This window comes from Ostrea edulis, chromosome 2 (genome assembly GCF_947568905.1).
Source record: "Ostrea edulis chromosome 2, xbOstEdul1.1, whole genome shotgun sequence".
NCBI classification, from domain to species: domain Eukaryota; kingdom Metazoa; phylum Mollusca; class Bivalvia; order Ostreida; family Ostreidae; genus Ostrea; species Ostrea edulis.
Genome location: NC_079165.1, coordinates 4,996,435 through 5,014,378, shown reverse-complemented (window position 1 = coordinate 5,014,378; position 17,944 = coordinate 4,996,435). Strand labels below are relative to the sequence as shown.

The 17,944-nt window shown below is 33.1% G+C and overlaps 1 protein-coding gene across 2 annotated transcripts in view; it reads right to left on the bottom strand.

Annotated features, from left to right (window-relative positions):
- Positions 1 to 1,663: 1,663 nt before the first annotated feature.
- The window catches only part of LOC125680428 (tetraspanin-1-like), a 72,115-nt gene continuing 55,834 nt past the window's right edge, over positions 1,664 to 17,944 (bottom strand). For both annotated transcript variants that reach the window (XM_048920024.2, XM_048920025.2), the window contains exon 8: positions 1,664 to 2,190. In XM_048920024.2, coding sequence (XP_048775981.1) covers positions 2,128 to 2,190 — 63 coding nt within the window. In that variant the 3' untranslated portion in view covers positions 1,664 to 2,127. The remainder of the gene's footprint in view (positions 2,191 to 17,944) is intronic.

The window sequence follows — 17,944 nt, the reverse complement described above, 5'->3', positions numbered from 1 at the left end:
GAACTCGGCTTATGATCTGATGAAGTGCCTTTGGGCGGGCAGGCGGGCACGCATCAACATTTCATTTCCGCACCATAGCTCTTGAGCAAATTATAGGATCTCATTCAAACTTAGATGGATTGTCACCCTCAGTAAGATGAGGAAGCCTATCGATTCTGGGGTCACTAGGTCAAGGTCACTGGCTATAAATAGACTGAAATTTGGAGAAAATTTTGTTTTCCGCACCATAGCTCTTGAACGAATTATAGGATCTCAATCAAACTTAGATCGATTAAGTAAGACAAGAAGCCTATCGATTCCGGGGTCACAAGGTCAAAGTCACAGTGGCTATAAATAGACTGAAATTTGGAGAAAATTTTGTTTTCTGCACTATAATTTTTTAACAAATTATAGGATCTCAATTAAACTTAGATGGATTATCGCCCTTGATGAGACAAAGAAGCCTATTGATTTTGGTCAAGGGTTAAAGGTCAAGGTCACAAAGGATTTAAGTCGGCTGAAATTTATGTACGCAAAATTTTGCTCCCTGCTTGATAATTCTTGAAAACTTTTCTGCCGGTTCCCTCTATGCCCATTCCTTGCGCAACTCGGCTTGCGCATTTCCGATGCCCGACAATTTTTAATTTTTTTGCATTTCATTTATTTTGAGTTATTATACAATTATTTACCATTCCATTGATCCTCTACAGGACTGTAGTATACTCAGGTGACAGTTTAGCATATTGGACTACCTTTTCAAGTAATGAATTCTTAGAATTAGCTATAACTAGGATTAAACTTGAATGTATATATACAGGGGAAAAACTTCTTCACAACTGCAAGGCATTGATAACCATATTGATTTGAATGTTTGGGCCATAATATGTGGTCACATTTTTCATGAGAATATAAAGGGGTGAAATTCTAGAAAACAACAACACGACTTCAGTTACTCGAGGAGCGTTGTGGCCCATGGGCCTTCCATTATCCATGTTTGCTGTTGTAACGCTTTGAAAAACAACAACAGTTGATTTGTATCTAAAATCATGATAATATTCAGTCATTTATCCCCCTACCCTTCCAGTACTATCTTTTCTAACTGAATTTCCACAATGTTGAACTCCCACGAGTACTTTAAGTACTTTGATTATTTTGCTACATGGACATTGTGGGTACATGTATATGCGGCGCATTCTGTTGTTAAACCGGGTCCGCAGCACGTCCTCATTTTAACCACAGGCACTTGGGACATAGATCATGATCATTGCCCCACCACCCAACACATACGGCTTACTTTCTTCTGATCTGGGATAGACTTCTTTTTTTTTTTTTTTTTTATCTTGTGCTTTGTAAATATACATGAACGATCATCCAAAAATGTTATTTTCCGTCTCGGTCACGTACTACGTGTAGTAAAAATCACGTTATCAGCGAATGATTATAAGAATACGTGACAGAGACAAAAATAACATTTTGGATGATCTTTAATACAAATTTACAAAACATAAGTAGAAAAAAATCTATCCCAGATCAGAAAAAATAAGGTGTGTGTTGGGGGTGGAATGATCCATGTGCCTGTGATTATAACGATATTGAGAACAATCTTCCTGTTTGGGTTCATTTTACACAAACATGCCGTTTCTGAGACAAAATATTCAACTCTGAAAGGATCAACATATATATATAGAATTTTCATTTACTGCAAAATAAAGTACTTTTAATATTCAAAAGTCAATTTCTCCAGAAAAATATACAAATATGGCTGAAATTGCGAAGGATCAATTATGGTTGAGATTATTCCTTCTAAAAGTATGGTATTATTTGTATTTCACATGCCTTAAATAGAATCTTGTATTGCGTTAAATGAATGCTACATTATGTAAATCGGTCCTATATAAATGTAATATTAGAAGAAGATACATATACACATTGTTTTATCAACCGTAATTCGTATGTGAATCAACAGTGCACATATAAGATTGATATTAAGCCCTAAAACATTAGGCCTATATGGAAACGATCAATTCATTAATTAAAAGTTCATGTAAAAAAAAATAAAAATCAAAGCTTACAAAAAGTCAAATCTCCACATTTTATGTTTCTATCACAGGGCACTGGTTTATGCGAATTTATCACAACAAGAATAGATTAAACGACCTCATCTTTTCCGGTTTGACTGCAAATCATGCACGCAAAAACAACCGCCATTAGCTGAAAAAGAAGATTGCAAAATCAAGTCCCAATTTGATGACACTAGTTATTACAATGCAAGAAATATCAACGAATATTAAACTACTGGTGGATTTATTGTGTGGGGTAATATTAAATTACTATTGGATTGATTGTGTGGGGTAACATTAAACTACTGGTGGATTGATTGTGTGGGGTAATATTAAATTACTATTGGATTGATTTTGTGGGGTAATATTAAACTACTAGTGGATTGATTGTGTGGGGTAATATTAAACTACTAGTGGATTGATTATGTGGGATAATATTAAACTACTAATGGATTGATTGTGTTGGGTAATATTAGAAGATTGATTGTGTGGGGTAATATTAAACTACTAATGGATTGATTGTGTGGGGTAATATTAAACTACTAGTGGATTGATTGTGTGGGGGTAATATTAAACTACTAGTGGATTGATTGTGTGGGGGTAATATTAAACTACTAGTGGATTGATTGTGTGGGGTAATATTAAACTACTAGTGGATTGATTATGTGGGGTAATATTAAACTACTAGTGGATTTATTGTGTGCGGTAATATTAGAAGATTGATTGTGTGAGGTAATATTAAACTACTAGTGGATTGATTGTGTGGGGTAATATTAAACTACTAGTGGATTGATTGTGTGAGGTAATATTAAAGTACTAGTGGATTGATTGTGTGGGGTAATATTAAATTACTAGTGGATTGATTGTGTGGGATAATATTAGAAGATTGATTGTGTGGGGTAATATTAAACTACTAGTGGATTGATTGTGTGGGGTAATATTAAACTACTAGTGGATTGATTGTGTGGGGTAATATTAAACTACTAGTGGATTGATTGTGTTGGGTAATATTAGAAGATTGATTGTGTGGGGTAATATTAGAAGATTGATTGTGTGGGGTAATATTAAACTACTAGTGGATTGATTGTGTGGGGTAATATTAAACTACTAGTGGATTGATTGTGTGGGATAATATTAGAAGATTGATTGTGTGGGGTAATATTAAACTACTAGTGGATTGATTGTGTGGGGTAATATTAAACTACTAGTGGATTGATTGTGTGGGGTAATATTAAACTACTAGTGGATTGATTGTGTGGGTTAATATTAAACTACTAGTGGATTGATTGTGTGGGGTAATATTAAACTACTAGTGGATTGATTGTGTGGGGTAATATTAAACTACTAGTGGATTGATTGTGTGGGGTAATATTAAACTACTAGTGGATTGATTGTGTTGGGTAATATTAGAAGATTGATTGTGTGGGGTAATATTAGAAGATTGATTGTGTGGGGTAATATTAAACTACTAGTGGATTGATTGTGTGGGGTAATATTAAACTACTAGTGGATTGATTGTGTGGGATAATATTAGAAGATTGATTGTGTGGGGTAATATTAAACTACTAGTGGATTGATTGTGTGGGGTAATATTAAACTACTAGTGGATTGATTGTGTGGGGTAATATTAAACTACTAGTGGATTGATTGTGTGGGTTAATATTAAACTACTAGTGGATTGATTGTGTGGGGTAATATTAAACTACTAGTGGATTGATTGTGTGGGATAATATTAAACTACTAGTGGATTGATTGTGTGGGGTAATATTAAACTACTAGTGGATTGATTGTGTGGGGTAATATTAAACTACTAGTGGATTGATTGTGTGGGGGTAATATTAAACTACTAGTGGATTGATTGTGTGGGATAATATTAGAAGATTGATTGTGTGGGGTAATATTAAACTACTAGTGGATTGATTGTGTGGGGTAATATTAAACTACTAGTGGATTGATTATGTGGGGTAATATTAAACTACTAGTGGATTGATTGTGTGGGTTAATATTAAACTACTAGTGGATTGATTGTGTGGGGTAATATTAAACTACTAGTGGATTGATTATGTGGGGTAATATTAAACTACTAGTGGATTGATTGTGTGGGGTAATATTAAACTACTAGTGGATTGATTGTGTGGGGGTAATATTAAACTACTAGTGGATTGATTGTGTGGGGTAATATTAAACTACTAGTGGATTGATTGTGTGGGGTAATATTAAACTACTAGTGGATTGATTGTGTGGGGTAATATTAAACTACTAGTGGATTGATTGTGTAGGGTAATATTAAACTACTAGTGGATTGATTGTGTAGGGTAATATTAAACTACTATTGGATTGATTGTGTGGGGTAATATTAGAAGATTGATTGTGTAGGGTAATATTAGAAGATTGATTGTGTTGGGTAATATTAGAAGATTGATTGTGTTGGGTAATATTAAATTACTAGTGGATTGATTGTGTGGGGTAATATTAAACTACTAGTGGATTGAATGTGTGGGGTAATATTAGAAGATTGATTGTGTGGGGTAATATTAAACTACTAGTGGATTGATTGTGTGGGGTAATATTAAACTACTAGTGGATTGATTGTGTGGGGTAATATTAAACTACTAGTGGATTGATTGTGTGCGGTAATATTAGAAGATTGATTGTGTGAGGTAATATTAAACTACTAGTGGATTGATTGTGTGGGGTAATATTAAACTACTAGTGGATTGATTGTGTGAGGTAATATTAAAGTACTAGTGGATTGATTGTGTGGGGTAATATTAAATTACTAGTGGATTGATTGTGTGGGATAATATTAGAAGATTGATTGTGTGGGGTAATATTAAACTACTAGTGGATTGATTGTGTGGGGTAATATTAAACTACTAGTGGATTGGTTGTGTGGGGTAATATTAAACTACTAGTGGATTGATTGTGTAGGGTAATATTAAACTACTAGTGGATTGATTGTGTAGGGTAATATTAAACTACTATTGGATTGATTGTGTGGGGTAATATTAGAAGATTGATTGTGTAGGGTAATATTAGAAGATTGATTGTGTTGGGTAATATTAGAAGATTGATTGTGTTGGGTAATATTAAATTACTAGTGGATTGATTGTGTGGGGTAATATTAAACTACTAGTGGATTGAATGTGTGGGGTAATATTAGAAGATTGATTGTGTGGGGTAATATTAAACTACTAGTGGATTGATTGTGTGGGATAATATTAGAAGATTGATTGTGTGGGGTAATATTAAACTACTAGTGGATTGATTGTGTGGGGTAATATTAAACTACTAGTGGATTGATTGTGTGGGGTAATATTAAACTACTAGTGGATTGATTGTGTGGGGTAATATTAAACTACTAGTGGATTGATTGTGTGGGGTAATATTAAACTACTAGTGGATTGATTGTGTAGGGTAATATTAAACTACTAGTGGATTGATTGTGTGGGGGTAATATTAAACTACTAGTGGATTGATTGTGTGGGGTAATATTAAACTACTAGCGGATTGATTGTGTGGGGTAATATTAAACTACTAGTGGATTGATTGTGTAGGGTAATATTAAACTACTAGTGGATTGATTGTGTAGGGTAATATTAAACTACTATTGGATTGATTGTGTGGGGTAATATTAGAAGATTGATTGTGTAGGGTAATATTAGAAGATTGATCGTGTTGGGTAATATTAGAAGATTGATTGTGTTGGGTAATATTAAATTACTAGTGGATTGATTGTGTGGGGTAATATTAAACTACTAGTGGATTGAATGTGTGGGGTAATATTATAAGATTGAATCTGTGGGGTAATATTAAACTACTAGTGGATTGATTGTGTGGGGTAATATTAAACTACTATTGGATTGATTGTGTGGGGTAATATTAAACTACTAGTGGATTGATTGTGTGCGGTAATATTAGAAGATTGATTGTGTGAGGTAATATTAAACTACTAGTGGATTGATTGTGTGGGGTAATATTAAACTACTAGTGGATTGATTGTGTGAGGTAATATTAAAGTACTAGTGGATTGATTGTGTGGGGTAATATTAAATTACTAGTGGATTGATTGTGTGGGATAATATTAGAAGATTGATTGTGTGGGGTAATATTAAACTACTAGTGGATTGATTGTGTGGGGTAATATTAAACTACTAGTGGATTGATTGTGTGGGGTAATATTAAACTACTAGTGGATTGATTGTGTTGGGTAATATTAGAAGATTGATTGTGTGGGGTAATATTAGAAGATTGATTGTGTGGGGTAATATTAAACTACTAGTGGATTGATTGTGAGGGGTAATATTAAACTACTAGTGGATTGATTGTGTGGGATAATATTAGAAGATTGATTGTGTGGGGTAATATTAAACTACTAGTGGATTGATTGTGTGGGGTAATATTAAACTACTAGTGGATTGATTGTGTGGGGTAATATTAAACTACTAGTGGATTGATTGTGTGGGTTAATATTAAACTACTAGTGGATTGATTGTGTGGGGTAATATTAAACTACTAGTGGATTGATTGTGTGGGGTAATATTAAACTACTAGTGGATTGATTGTGTGGGGTAATATTAAACTACTAGTGGATTGATTGTGTTGGGTAATATTAGAAGATTGATTGTGTGGGGTAATATTAGAAGATTGATTGTGTGGGGTAATATTAAACTACTAGTGGATTGATTGTGTGGGGTAATATTAAACTACTAGTGGATTGATTGTGTGGGATAATATTAGAAGATTGATTGTGTGGGGTAATATTAAACTACTAGTGGATTGATTGTGTGGGGTAATATTAAACTACTAGTGGATTGATTGTGTGGGGTAATATTAAACTACTAGTGGATTGATTGTGTGGGTTAATATTAAACTACTAGTGGATTGATTGTGTGGGGTAATATTAAACTACTAGTGGATTGATTGTGTGGGATAATATTAAACTACTAGTGGATTGATTGTGTGGGATAATATTAAACTACTAGTGGATTGATTGTGTGGGGTAATATTAAACTACTAGTGGATTGATTGTGTGGGGTAATATTAAACTACTAGTGGATTGATTGTGTGGGATAATATTAGAAGATTGATTGTGTGGGGTAATATTAAACTACTAGTGGATTGATTGTGTGGGGTAATATTAAACTACTAGTGGATTGATTGTGTGGGTTAATATTAAACTACTAGTGGATTGATTGTGTGGGGTAATATTAAACTACTAGTGGATTGATTATGTGGGGTAATATTAAACTACTAGTGGATTGATTGTGTGGGTTAATATTAAACTACTAGTGGATTGATTGTGTGGGGTAATATTAAACTACTAGTGGATTGATTATGTGGGGTAATATTAAACTACTAGTGGATTGATTGTGTAGGGTAATATTAAACTAGTAGTGGATTGATTGTGTGGGGGTAATATTAAACTACTAGTGGATTGATTGTGTGGGGGTAATATTAAACTACTAGTGGATTGATTGTGTGGGGTAATATTAAACTACTAGTGGATTGATTGTGTGGGGTAATATTAAACTACTAGTGGATTGATTGTGGAGGGTAATATTAAACTACTAGTGGATTGATTGTGTAGGGTAATATTAAACTACTATTGGATTGATTGTGTGGGGTAATATTAGAAGATTGATTGTGTTGGGTAATATTAGAAGATTGATTGTGTTGGGTAATATTAAATTACTAGTGGATTGATTGTGTGGGGTAATATTAAACTACTAGTGGATTGAATGTGTGGGGTAATATTAGAAGATTGATTGTGTGGGGTAATATTAAACTACTAGTGGATTGATTGTGTGGGATAATATTAGAAGATTGATTGTGTGGGGTAATATTAAACTACTAGTGGATTGATTGTGTGGGGTAATATTAAACTACTAGTGGATTGATTGTGTGGGGTAATATTAAACTACTAGTGGATTGATTGTGTGGGGTAATATTAAACTACTAGTGGATTGATTGTGTTGGGTAATATTAAACTACTAGTGGATTGATTGTGTAGGGTAATATTAAACTACTAGTGGATTGATTGTGTGGGGGTAATATTAAACTACTAGTGGATTGATTGTGTGGGGTAATATTAAACTACTAGCGGATTGATTGTGTTGGGTAATATTAAACTACTAGTGGATTGATTGTGTAGGGTAATATTAAACTACTAGTGGATTGATTGTGTAGGGTAATATTAAACTACTATTGGATTGATTGTGTGGGGTAATATTAGAAGATTGATTGTGTAGGGTAATATTAGAAGATTGATCGTGTTGGGTAATATTAGAAGATTGATTGTGTTGGGTAATATTAAATTACTAGTGGATTGATTGTGTGGGGTAATATTAAACTACTAGTGGATTGAATGTGTGGGGTAATATTAGAAGATTATATGTGTGGGGTAATATTAAACTACTAGTGGATTGATTGTGTGGGGTAATATTAAACTACTAGTGGATTGATTGTGTGGGGTAATATTAAACTACTAGTGGATTGATTGAGTGGGGTAATATTAGAAGATTGATTGTGTGAGGTAATATTAAACTACTAGTGGATTGATTGTGTGGGGTAATATTAAACTACTAGTGGATTGATTGTGTGAGGTAATATTAAAGTAATAGTGGATTGATTGTGTGGGGTAATATTAAATTACTAGTGGATTTATTTTGTGGGATAATATTAGAAGATTGATTGTGTGGGGTAATATTAAACTACTAGTGGATTGATTGTGTAGGGTAATATTAAACTACTAGTGGATTGATTGTGTGGGGTAATATTAAACTACTAGTGGATTGATTGTGTGGGGTAATATTAAACTACTAGTGGATTGATTGTGTAGGGTAATATTAAACTACTAGTGGATTGATTGTGTGGGGGTAATATTAAACTACTAGTGGATTGATTGTGTGGGGTAATATTAAACTACTAGCGGATTGATTGTGTGGGGTAATATTAAACTACTAGTGGATTGATTGTGTAGGGTAATATTAAACTACTAGTGGATTGATTGTGTAGGGTAATATTAAACTACTATTGGATTGATTGTGTGGGGTAATATTAGAAGATTGATTGTGTATGGTAATATTAGAAGATTGATCGTGTTGGGTAATATTAGAAGATTGATTGTGTTGGGTAATATTAAATTACTAGTGGATTGATTGTGTGGGGTAATATTAAACTACTAGTGGATTGAATGTGTGGGGTAATATTATAAGATTGAATCTGTTGGGTAATATTAAACTACTAGTGGATTGATTGTGTGGGGTAATATTAAACTACTAGTGGATTGATTGTGTGGGGTAATATTAAACTACTAGTGGATTGATTGTGTGCGGTAATATTAGAAGATTGATTGTGTGAGGTAATATTAAACTACTAGTGGATTGATTGTGTGGGGTAATATTAAACTACTAGTGGATTGATTGTGTGAGGTAATATTAAAGTACTAGTGGATTGATTGTGTGGGGTAATATTAAATTACTAGTGGATTGATTGTGTGGGATAATATTAGAAGATTGATTGTGTGGGGTAATATTAAACTACTAGTGGATTGATTGTGTGGGGTAATATTAAACTTCTAGTGGATTGATTGTGTGGGGTAATATTAAACTACTAGTGGATTGATTGTGTTGGGTAATATTAGAAGATTGATTGTGTGGGGTAATATTAGAAGATTGATTGTGTGGGGTAATATTAAACTACTAGTGGATTGATTGTGTGGGGTAATATTAAACTACTAGTGGATTGATTGTGTGGGGTAATATTAAACTACTAGTGGATTGATTGTGTGGGGTAATATTAAACTACTAGTGGATTGATTGTGTGGGGTAATATTAAACTACTAGTGGATTGATTGTGTAGGGTAATATTAAACTACTAGTGGATTGGTTGTGTGGGGGTAATATTAAACTACTAGTGGATTGATTGTGTGGGGTAATATTAAACTACTAGCGGATTGATTGTGTGGGGTAATATTAAACTACTAGTGGATTGATTGTGTAGGGTAATATTAAACTACTAGTGGATTGATTGTGTAGGGTAATATTAAACTACTATTGGATTGATTGTGTGGGGTAATATTAGAAGATTGATTGTGTAGGGTAATATTAGAAGATTGATCGTGTTGGGTAATATTAGAAGATTGATTGTGTTGGGTAATATTAAATTACTAGTGGATTGATTGTGTGGGGTAATATTAAACTACTAGTGGATTGATTGTGTGGGGTAATATTAAACTACTAGTGGATTGATTGTGTGGGGTAATATTAAACTACTAGTGGATTGATTGTGTTGGGTAATATTAGAAGATTGATTGTGTGGGGTAATATTAGAAGATTGATTGTGTGGGGTAATATTAAACTACTAGTGGATTGATTGTGAGGGGTAATATTAAACTACTAGTGGATTGATTGTGTGGGATAATATTAGAAGATTGATTGTGTGGGGTAATATTAAACTACTAGTGGATTGATTGTGTGGGGTAATATTAAACTACTAGTGGATTGATTGTGTTGGGTAATATTAAACTACTAGTGGATTGATTGTGTAGGGTAATATTAAACTACTAGTGGATTGATTGTGTAGGGTAATATTAAACTACTATTGGATTGATTGTGTGGGGTAATATTAGAAGATTGATTGTGTAGGGTAATATTAGAAGATTGATCGTGTTGGGTAATATTAGAAGATTGATTGTGTTGGGTAATATTAAATTACTAGTGGATTGATTGTGTGGGGTAATATTAAACTACTAGTGGATTGAATGTGTGGGGTAATATTAGAAGATTATATGTGTGGGGTAATATTAAACTACTAGTGGATTGATTGTGTGGGGTAATATTAAACTACTAGTGGATTGATTGTGTGGGGTAATATTAAACTACTAGTGGATTGATTGAGTGGGGTAATATTAGAAGATTGATTGTGTGAGGTAATATTAAACTACTAGTGGATTGATTGTGTGGGGTAATATTAAACTACTAGTGGATTGATTGTGTGAGGTAATATTAAAGTAATAGTGGATTGATTGTGTGGGGTAATATTAAATTACTAGTGGATTTATTTTGTGGGATAATATTAGAAGATTGATTGTGTGGGGTAATATTAAACTACTAGTGGATTGATTGTGTAGGGTAATATTAAACTACTAGTGGATTGATTGTGTGGGGTAATATTAAACTACTAGTGGATTGATTGTGTGGGGTAATATTAAACTACTAGTGGATTGATTGTGTAGGGTAATATTAAACTACTAGTGGATTGATTGTGTGGGGGTAATATTAAACTACTAGTGGATTGATTGTGTGGGGTAATATTAAACTACTAGCGGATTGATTGTGTGGGGTAATATTAAACTACTAGTGGATTGATTGTGTAGGGTAATATTAAACTACTAGTGGATTGATTGTGTAGGGTAATATTAAACTACTATTGGATTGATTGTGTGGGGTAATATTAGAAGATTGATTGTGTATGGTAATATTAGAAGATTGATCGTGTTGGGTAATATTAGAAGATTGATTGTGTTGGGTAATATTAAATTACTAGTGGATTGATTGTGTGGGGTAATATTAAACTACTAGTGGATTGAATGTGTGGGGTAATATTATAAGATTGAATCTGTTGGGTAATATTAAACTACTAGTGGATTGATTGTGTGGGGTAATATTAAACTACTAGTGGATTGATTGTGTGGGGTAATATTAAACTACTAGTGGATTGATTGTGTGCGGTAATATTAGAAGATTGATTGTGTGAGGTAATATTAAACTACTAGTGGATTGATTGTGTGGGGTAATATTAAACTACTAGTGGATTGATTGTGTGAGGTAATATTAAAGTACTAGTGGATTGATTGTGTGGGGTAATATTAAATTACTAGTGGATTGATTGTGTGGGATAATATTAGAAGATTGATTGTGTGGGGTAATATTAAACTACTAGTGGATTGATTGTGTGGGGTAATATTAAACTACTAGTGGATTGATTGTGTGGGGTAATATTAAACTACTAGTGGATTGATTGTGTTGGGTAATATTAGAAGATTGATTGTGTGGGGTAATATTAGAAGATTGATTGTGTGGGGTAATATTAAACTACTAGTGGATTGATTGTGTGGGGTAATATTAAACTACTAGTGGATTGATTGTGTGGGGTAATATTAAACTACTAGTGGATTGATTGTGTGGGGTAATATTAAACTACTAGTGGATTGATTGTGTGGGGTAATATTAAACTACTAGTGGATTGATTGTGTAGGGTAATATTAAACTACTAGTGGATTGATTGTGTGGGGGTAATATTAAACTACTAGTGGATTGATTGTGTGGGGTAATATTAAACTACTAGCGGATTGATTGTGTGGGGTAATATTAAACTACTAGTGGATTGATTGTGTAGGGTAATATTAAACTACTAGTGGATTGATTGTGTAGGGTAATATTAAACTACTATTGGATTGATTGTGTGGGGTAATATTAGAAGATTGATTGTGTAGGGTAATATTAGAAGATTGATCGTGTTGGGTAATATTAGAAGATTGATTGTGTTGGGTAATATTAAATTACTAGTGGATTGATTGTGTGGGGTAATATTAAACTACTAGTGGATTGATTGTGTGGGGTAATATTAAACTACTAGTGGATTGATTGTGTGGGGTAATATTAAACTACTAGTGGATTGATTGTGTTGGGTAATATTAGAAGATTGATTGTGTGGGGTAATATTAGAAGATTGATTGTGTGGGGTAATATTAAACTACTAGTGGATTGATTGTGAGGGGTAATATTAAACTACTAGTGGATTGATTGTGTGGGATAATATTAGAAGATTGATTGTGTGGGGTAATATTAAACTACTAGTGGATTGATTGTGTGGGGTAATATTAAACAACTAGTGGATTGATTGTGTGGGGTAATATTAAACTACTAGTGGATTGATTGTGTGGGTTAATATTAAACTACTAGTGGATTGATTGTGTGGGGTATTATTAAACTACTAGTGGATTGATTGTGTGGGGTAATATTAAACTACTAGTGGATTGATTGTGTGGGGTAATATTAAACTACTAGTGGATTGATTGTGTTGGGTAATATTAGAAGATTGATTGTGTGGGGTAATATTAGAAGATTGATTGTGTGGGGTAATATTAAACTACTAGTGGATTGATTGTGTGGGGTAATATTAAACTACTAGTGGATTGATTGTGTGGGATAATATTAGAAGATTGATTGTGTGGGGTAATATTAAACTACTAGTGGATTGATTGTGTGGGGTAATATTAAACTACTAGTGGATTGATTGTGTGGGGTAATATTAAACTACTAGTGGATTGATTGTGTGGGTTAATATTAAACTACTAGTGGATTGATTGTGTGGGGTAATATTAAACTACTAGTGGATTGATTGTGTGGGATAATATTAAACTACTAGTGGATTGATTGTGTGGGATAATATTAAACTACTAGTGGATTGATTGTGTGGGGTAATATTAAACTACTAGTGGATTGATTGTGTGGGGTAATATTAAACTACTAGTGGATTGATTGTGTGGGATAATATTAGAAGATTGATTGTGTGGGGTAATATTAAACTACTAGTGGATTGATTGTGTGGGGTAATATTAAACTACTAGTGGATTGATTGTGTGGGTTAATATTAAACTACTAGTGGACTGATTGTGTGGGGTAATATTAAACTACTAGTGGATTGATTATGTGGGGTAATATTAAACTACTAGTGGATTGATTGTGTGGGTTAATATTAAACTACTAGTGGATTGATTGTGTGGGGTAATATTAAACTACTAGTGGATTGATTATGTGGGGTAATATTAAACTACTAGTGGATTGATTGTGTAGGGTAATATTAAACTACTAGTGGATTGATTGTGTGGGGGTAATATTAAACTACTAGTGGATTGATTGTGTGGGGGTAATATTAAACTACTAGTGGATTGATTGTGTGGGGTAATATTAAACTACTAGTGGATTGATTGTGTGGGGTAATATTAAACTACTAGTGGATTGATTGTGGAGGGTAATATTAAACTACTAGTGGATTGATTGTGTAGGGTAATATTAAACTACTATTGGATTGATTGTGTGGGGTAATATTAGAAGATTGATTGTGTAGGGTAATATTAGAAGATTGATTGTGTTGGGTAATATTAGAAGATTGATTGTGTTGGGTAATATTAAATTACTAGTGGATTGATTGTGTGGGGTAATATTAAACTACTAGTGGATTGAATGTGTGGGGTAATATTAGAAGATTGATTGTGTGGGGTAATATTAAACTACTAGTGGATTGATTGTGTGGGATAATATTAGAAGATTGATTGTGTGGGGTAATATTAAACTACTAGTGGATTGATTGTGTGGGGTAATATTAAACTACTAGTGGATTGATTGTGTGGGGTAATATTAAACTACTAGTGGATTGATTGTGTGGGGTAATATTAAACTACTAGTGGATTGATTGTGTGGGGTAATATTAAACTACTAGTGGATTGATTGTGTAGGGTAATATTAAACTACTAGTGGATTGATTGTGTGGGGGTAATATTAAACTACTAGTGGATTGATTGTGTGGGGTAATATTAAACTACTAGCGGATTGATTGTGTTGGGTAATATTAAACTACTAGTGGATTGATTGTGTAGGGTAATATTAAACTACTAGTGGATTGATTGTGTAGGGTAATATTAGAAGATTGTTTGTGTGGGGTAATATTAGAAGATTGATTGTGTGGGGTAATATTAAACTACTAGTGGATTGATTGTGTGGGGTAATATTAAACTACTAGTGGATTGATTGTGTGGGATAATATTAGAAGATTGATTGTGTGGGGTAATATTAAACTACTAGTGGATTGATTGTGTGGGTTAATATTAAACTACTAGTGGATTGATTGTGTGGGGTAATATTAAACTACTAGTGGATTGATTGTGTGGGTTAATATTAAACTACTAGTGGATTGATTGTGTGGGTTAATATTAAACTACTAGTGGATTGATTGTGTGGGATAATATTAAACTACTAGTGGATTGATTGTGTGGGATAATATTAAACTACTAGTGGATTGATTGTGTGGGGTAATATTAAACTACTAGTGGATTGATTGTGTGGGATAATATTAGAAGATTGATTGTGTGGGGTAATATTAAACTACTAGTGGATTGATTGTGTGGGGTAATATTAAACTACTAGTGGATTGATTGTGTGGGTTAATATTAAACTACTAGTGGATTGATTGTGTGGGGTAATATTAAACTACTAGTGGATTGATTATGTGGGGTAATATTAAACTACTAGTGGATTGATTGTGTGGGTTAATATTAAACTACTAGTGGATTGATTGTGTGGGGTAATATTAAACTACTAGTGGATTGATTATGTGGGGTAATATTAAACTACTAGTGGATTGATTGTGTAGGGTAATATTAAACTACTAGTGGATTGATTGTGTGGGGGTAATATTAAACTACTAGTGGATTGATTGTGTGGGGGTAATATTAAACTACTAGTGGATTGATTGTGTGGGGTAATATTAAACTACTAGTGGATTGATTGTGTGGGGTAATATTAAACTACTAGTGGATTGATTGTGGAGGGTAATATTAAACTACTAGTGGATTGATTGTGTAGGGTAATATTAAACTACTATTGGATTGATTGTGTGGGGTAATATTAGAAGATTGATTGTGTAGGGTAATATTAGAAGATTGATTGTGTTGGGTAATATTAGAAGATTGATTGTGTTGGGTAATATTAAATTACTAGTGGATTGATTGTGTGGGGTAATATTAAACTACTAGTGGATTGAATGTGTGGGGTAATATTAGAAGATTGATTGTGTGGGGTAATATTAAACTACTAGTGGATTGATTGTGTGGGATAATATTAGAAGATTGATTGTGTGGGGTAATATTAAACTACTAGTGGATTGATTGTGTGGGGTAATATTAAACTACTAGTGGATTGATTGTGTGGGGTAATATTAAACTACTAGTGGATTGATTGTGTGGGGTAATATTAAACTACTAGTGGATTGATTGTGTGGGGTAATATTAAACTACTAGTGGATTGATTGTGTAGGGTAATATTAAACTACTAGTGGATTGATTGTGTGGGGGTAATATTAAACTACTAGTGGATTGATTGTGTGGGGTAATATTAAACTACTAGCGGATTGATTGTGTTGGGTAATATTAAACTACTAGTGGATTGATTGTGTAGGGTAATATTAAACTACTAGTGGATTGATTGTGTAGGGTAATATTAGAAGATTGATTGTGTGGGGTAATATTAGAAGATTGATTGTGTGGGGTAATATTAAACTACTAGTGGATTGATTGTGTGGGGTAATATTAAACTACTAGTGGATTGATTGTGTGGGATAATATTAGAAGATTGATTGTGTGGGGTAATATTAAACTACTAGTGGATTGATTGTGTGGGGTAATATTAAACTACTAGTGGATTGATTGTGTGGGGTAATATTAAACTACTAGTGGATTGATTGTGTGGGTTAATATTAAACTACTAGTGGATTGATTGTGTGGGGTAATATTAAACTACTAGTGGATTGATTGTGTGGGATAATATTAAACTACTAGTGGATTGATTGTGTGGGATAATATTAAACTACTAGTGGATTGATTGTGTGGGGTAATATTAAACTACTAGTGGATTGATTGTGTGGGGTAATATTAAACTACTAGTGGATTGATTGTGTGGGATAATATTAGAAGATTGATTGTGTGGGGTAATATTAAACTACTAGTGGATTGATTGTGTGGGGTAATATTAAACTACTAGTGGATTGATTGTGTGGGTTAATATTAAACTACTAGTGGATTGATTGTGTGGGGTAATATTAAACTACTAGTGGATTGATTATGTGGGGTAATATTAAACTACTAGTGGATTGATTGTGTGGGTTAATATTAAACTACTAGTGGATTGATTGTGTGGGGTAATATTAAACTACTAGTGGATTGATTATGTGGGGTAATATTAAACTACTAGTGGATTGATTGTGTAGGGTAATATTAAACTACTAGTGGATTGATTGTGTGGGGGTAATATTAAACTACTAGTGGATTGATTGTGTGGGGGTAATATTAAACTACTAGTGGATTGATTGTGTGGGGTAATATTAAACTACTAGTGGATTGATTGTGTGGGGTAATATTAAACTACTAGTGGATTGATTGTGGAGGGTAATATTAAACTACTAGTGGATTGATTGTGTAGGGTAATATTAAACTACTATTGGATTGATTGTGTGGGGTAATATTAGAAGATTGATTGTGTTGGGTAATATTAGAAGATTGATTGTGTTGGGTAATATTAAATTACTAGTGGATTGATTGTGTGGGGTAATATTAAACTACTAGTGGATTGAATGTGTGGGGTAATATTAGAAGATTGATTGTGTGGGGTAATATTAAACTACTAGTGGATTGATTGTGTGGGATAATATTAGAAGATTGATTGTGTGGGGTAATATTAAACTACTAGTGGATTGATTGTGTGGGGTAATATTAAACTACTAGTGGATTGATTGTGTGGGGTAATATTAAACTACTAGTGGATTGATTGTGTAGGGTAATATTAAACTACTAGTGGATTGATTGTGTGGGGGTAATATTAAACTACTAGTGGATTGATTGTGTGGGATAATATTAGAAGATTGATTGTGTGGGGTAATATTAAACTACTAGTGGATTGATTGTGTGGGGTAATATTAAACTACTAGTGGATTGATTGTGTGGGGTAATATTAAACTACTAGTGGATTGATTGTGTGGGTTAATATTAAACTACTAGTGGATTGATTGTGTGGGGTAATATTAAACTACTAGTGGATTGATTGTGTGGGGTAATATTAAACTACTAG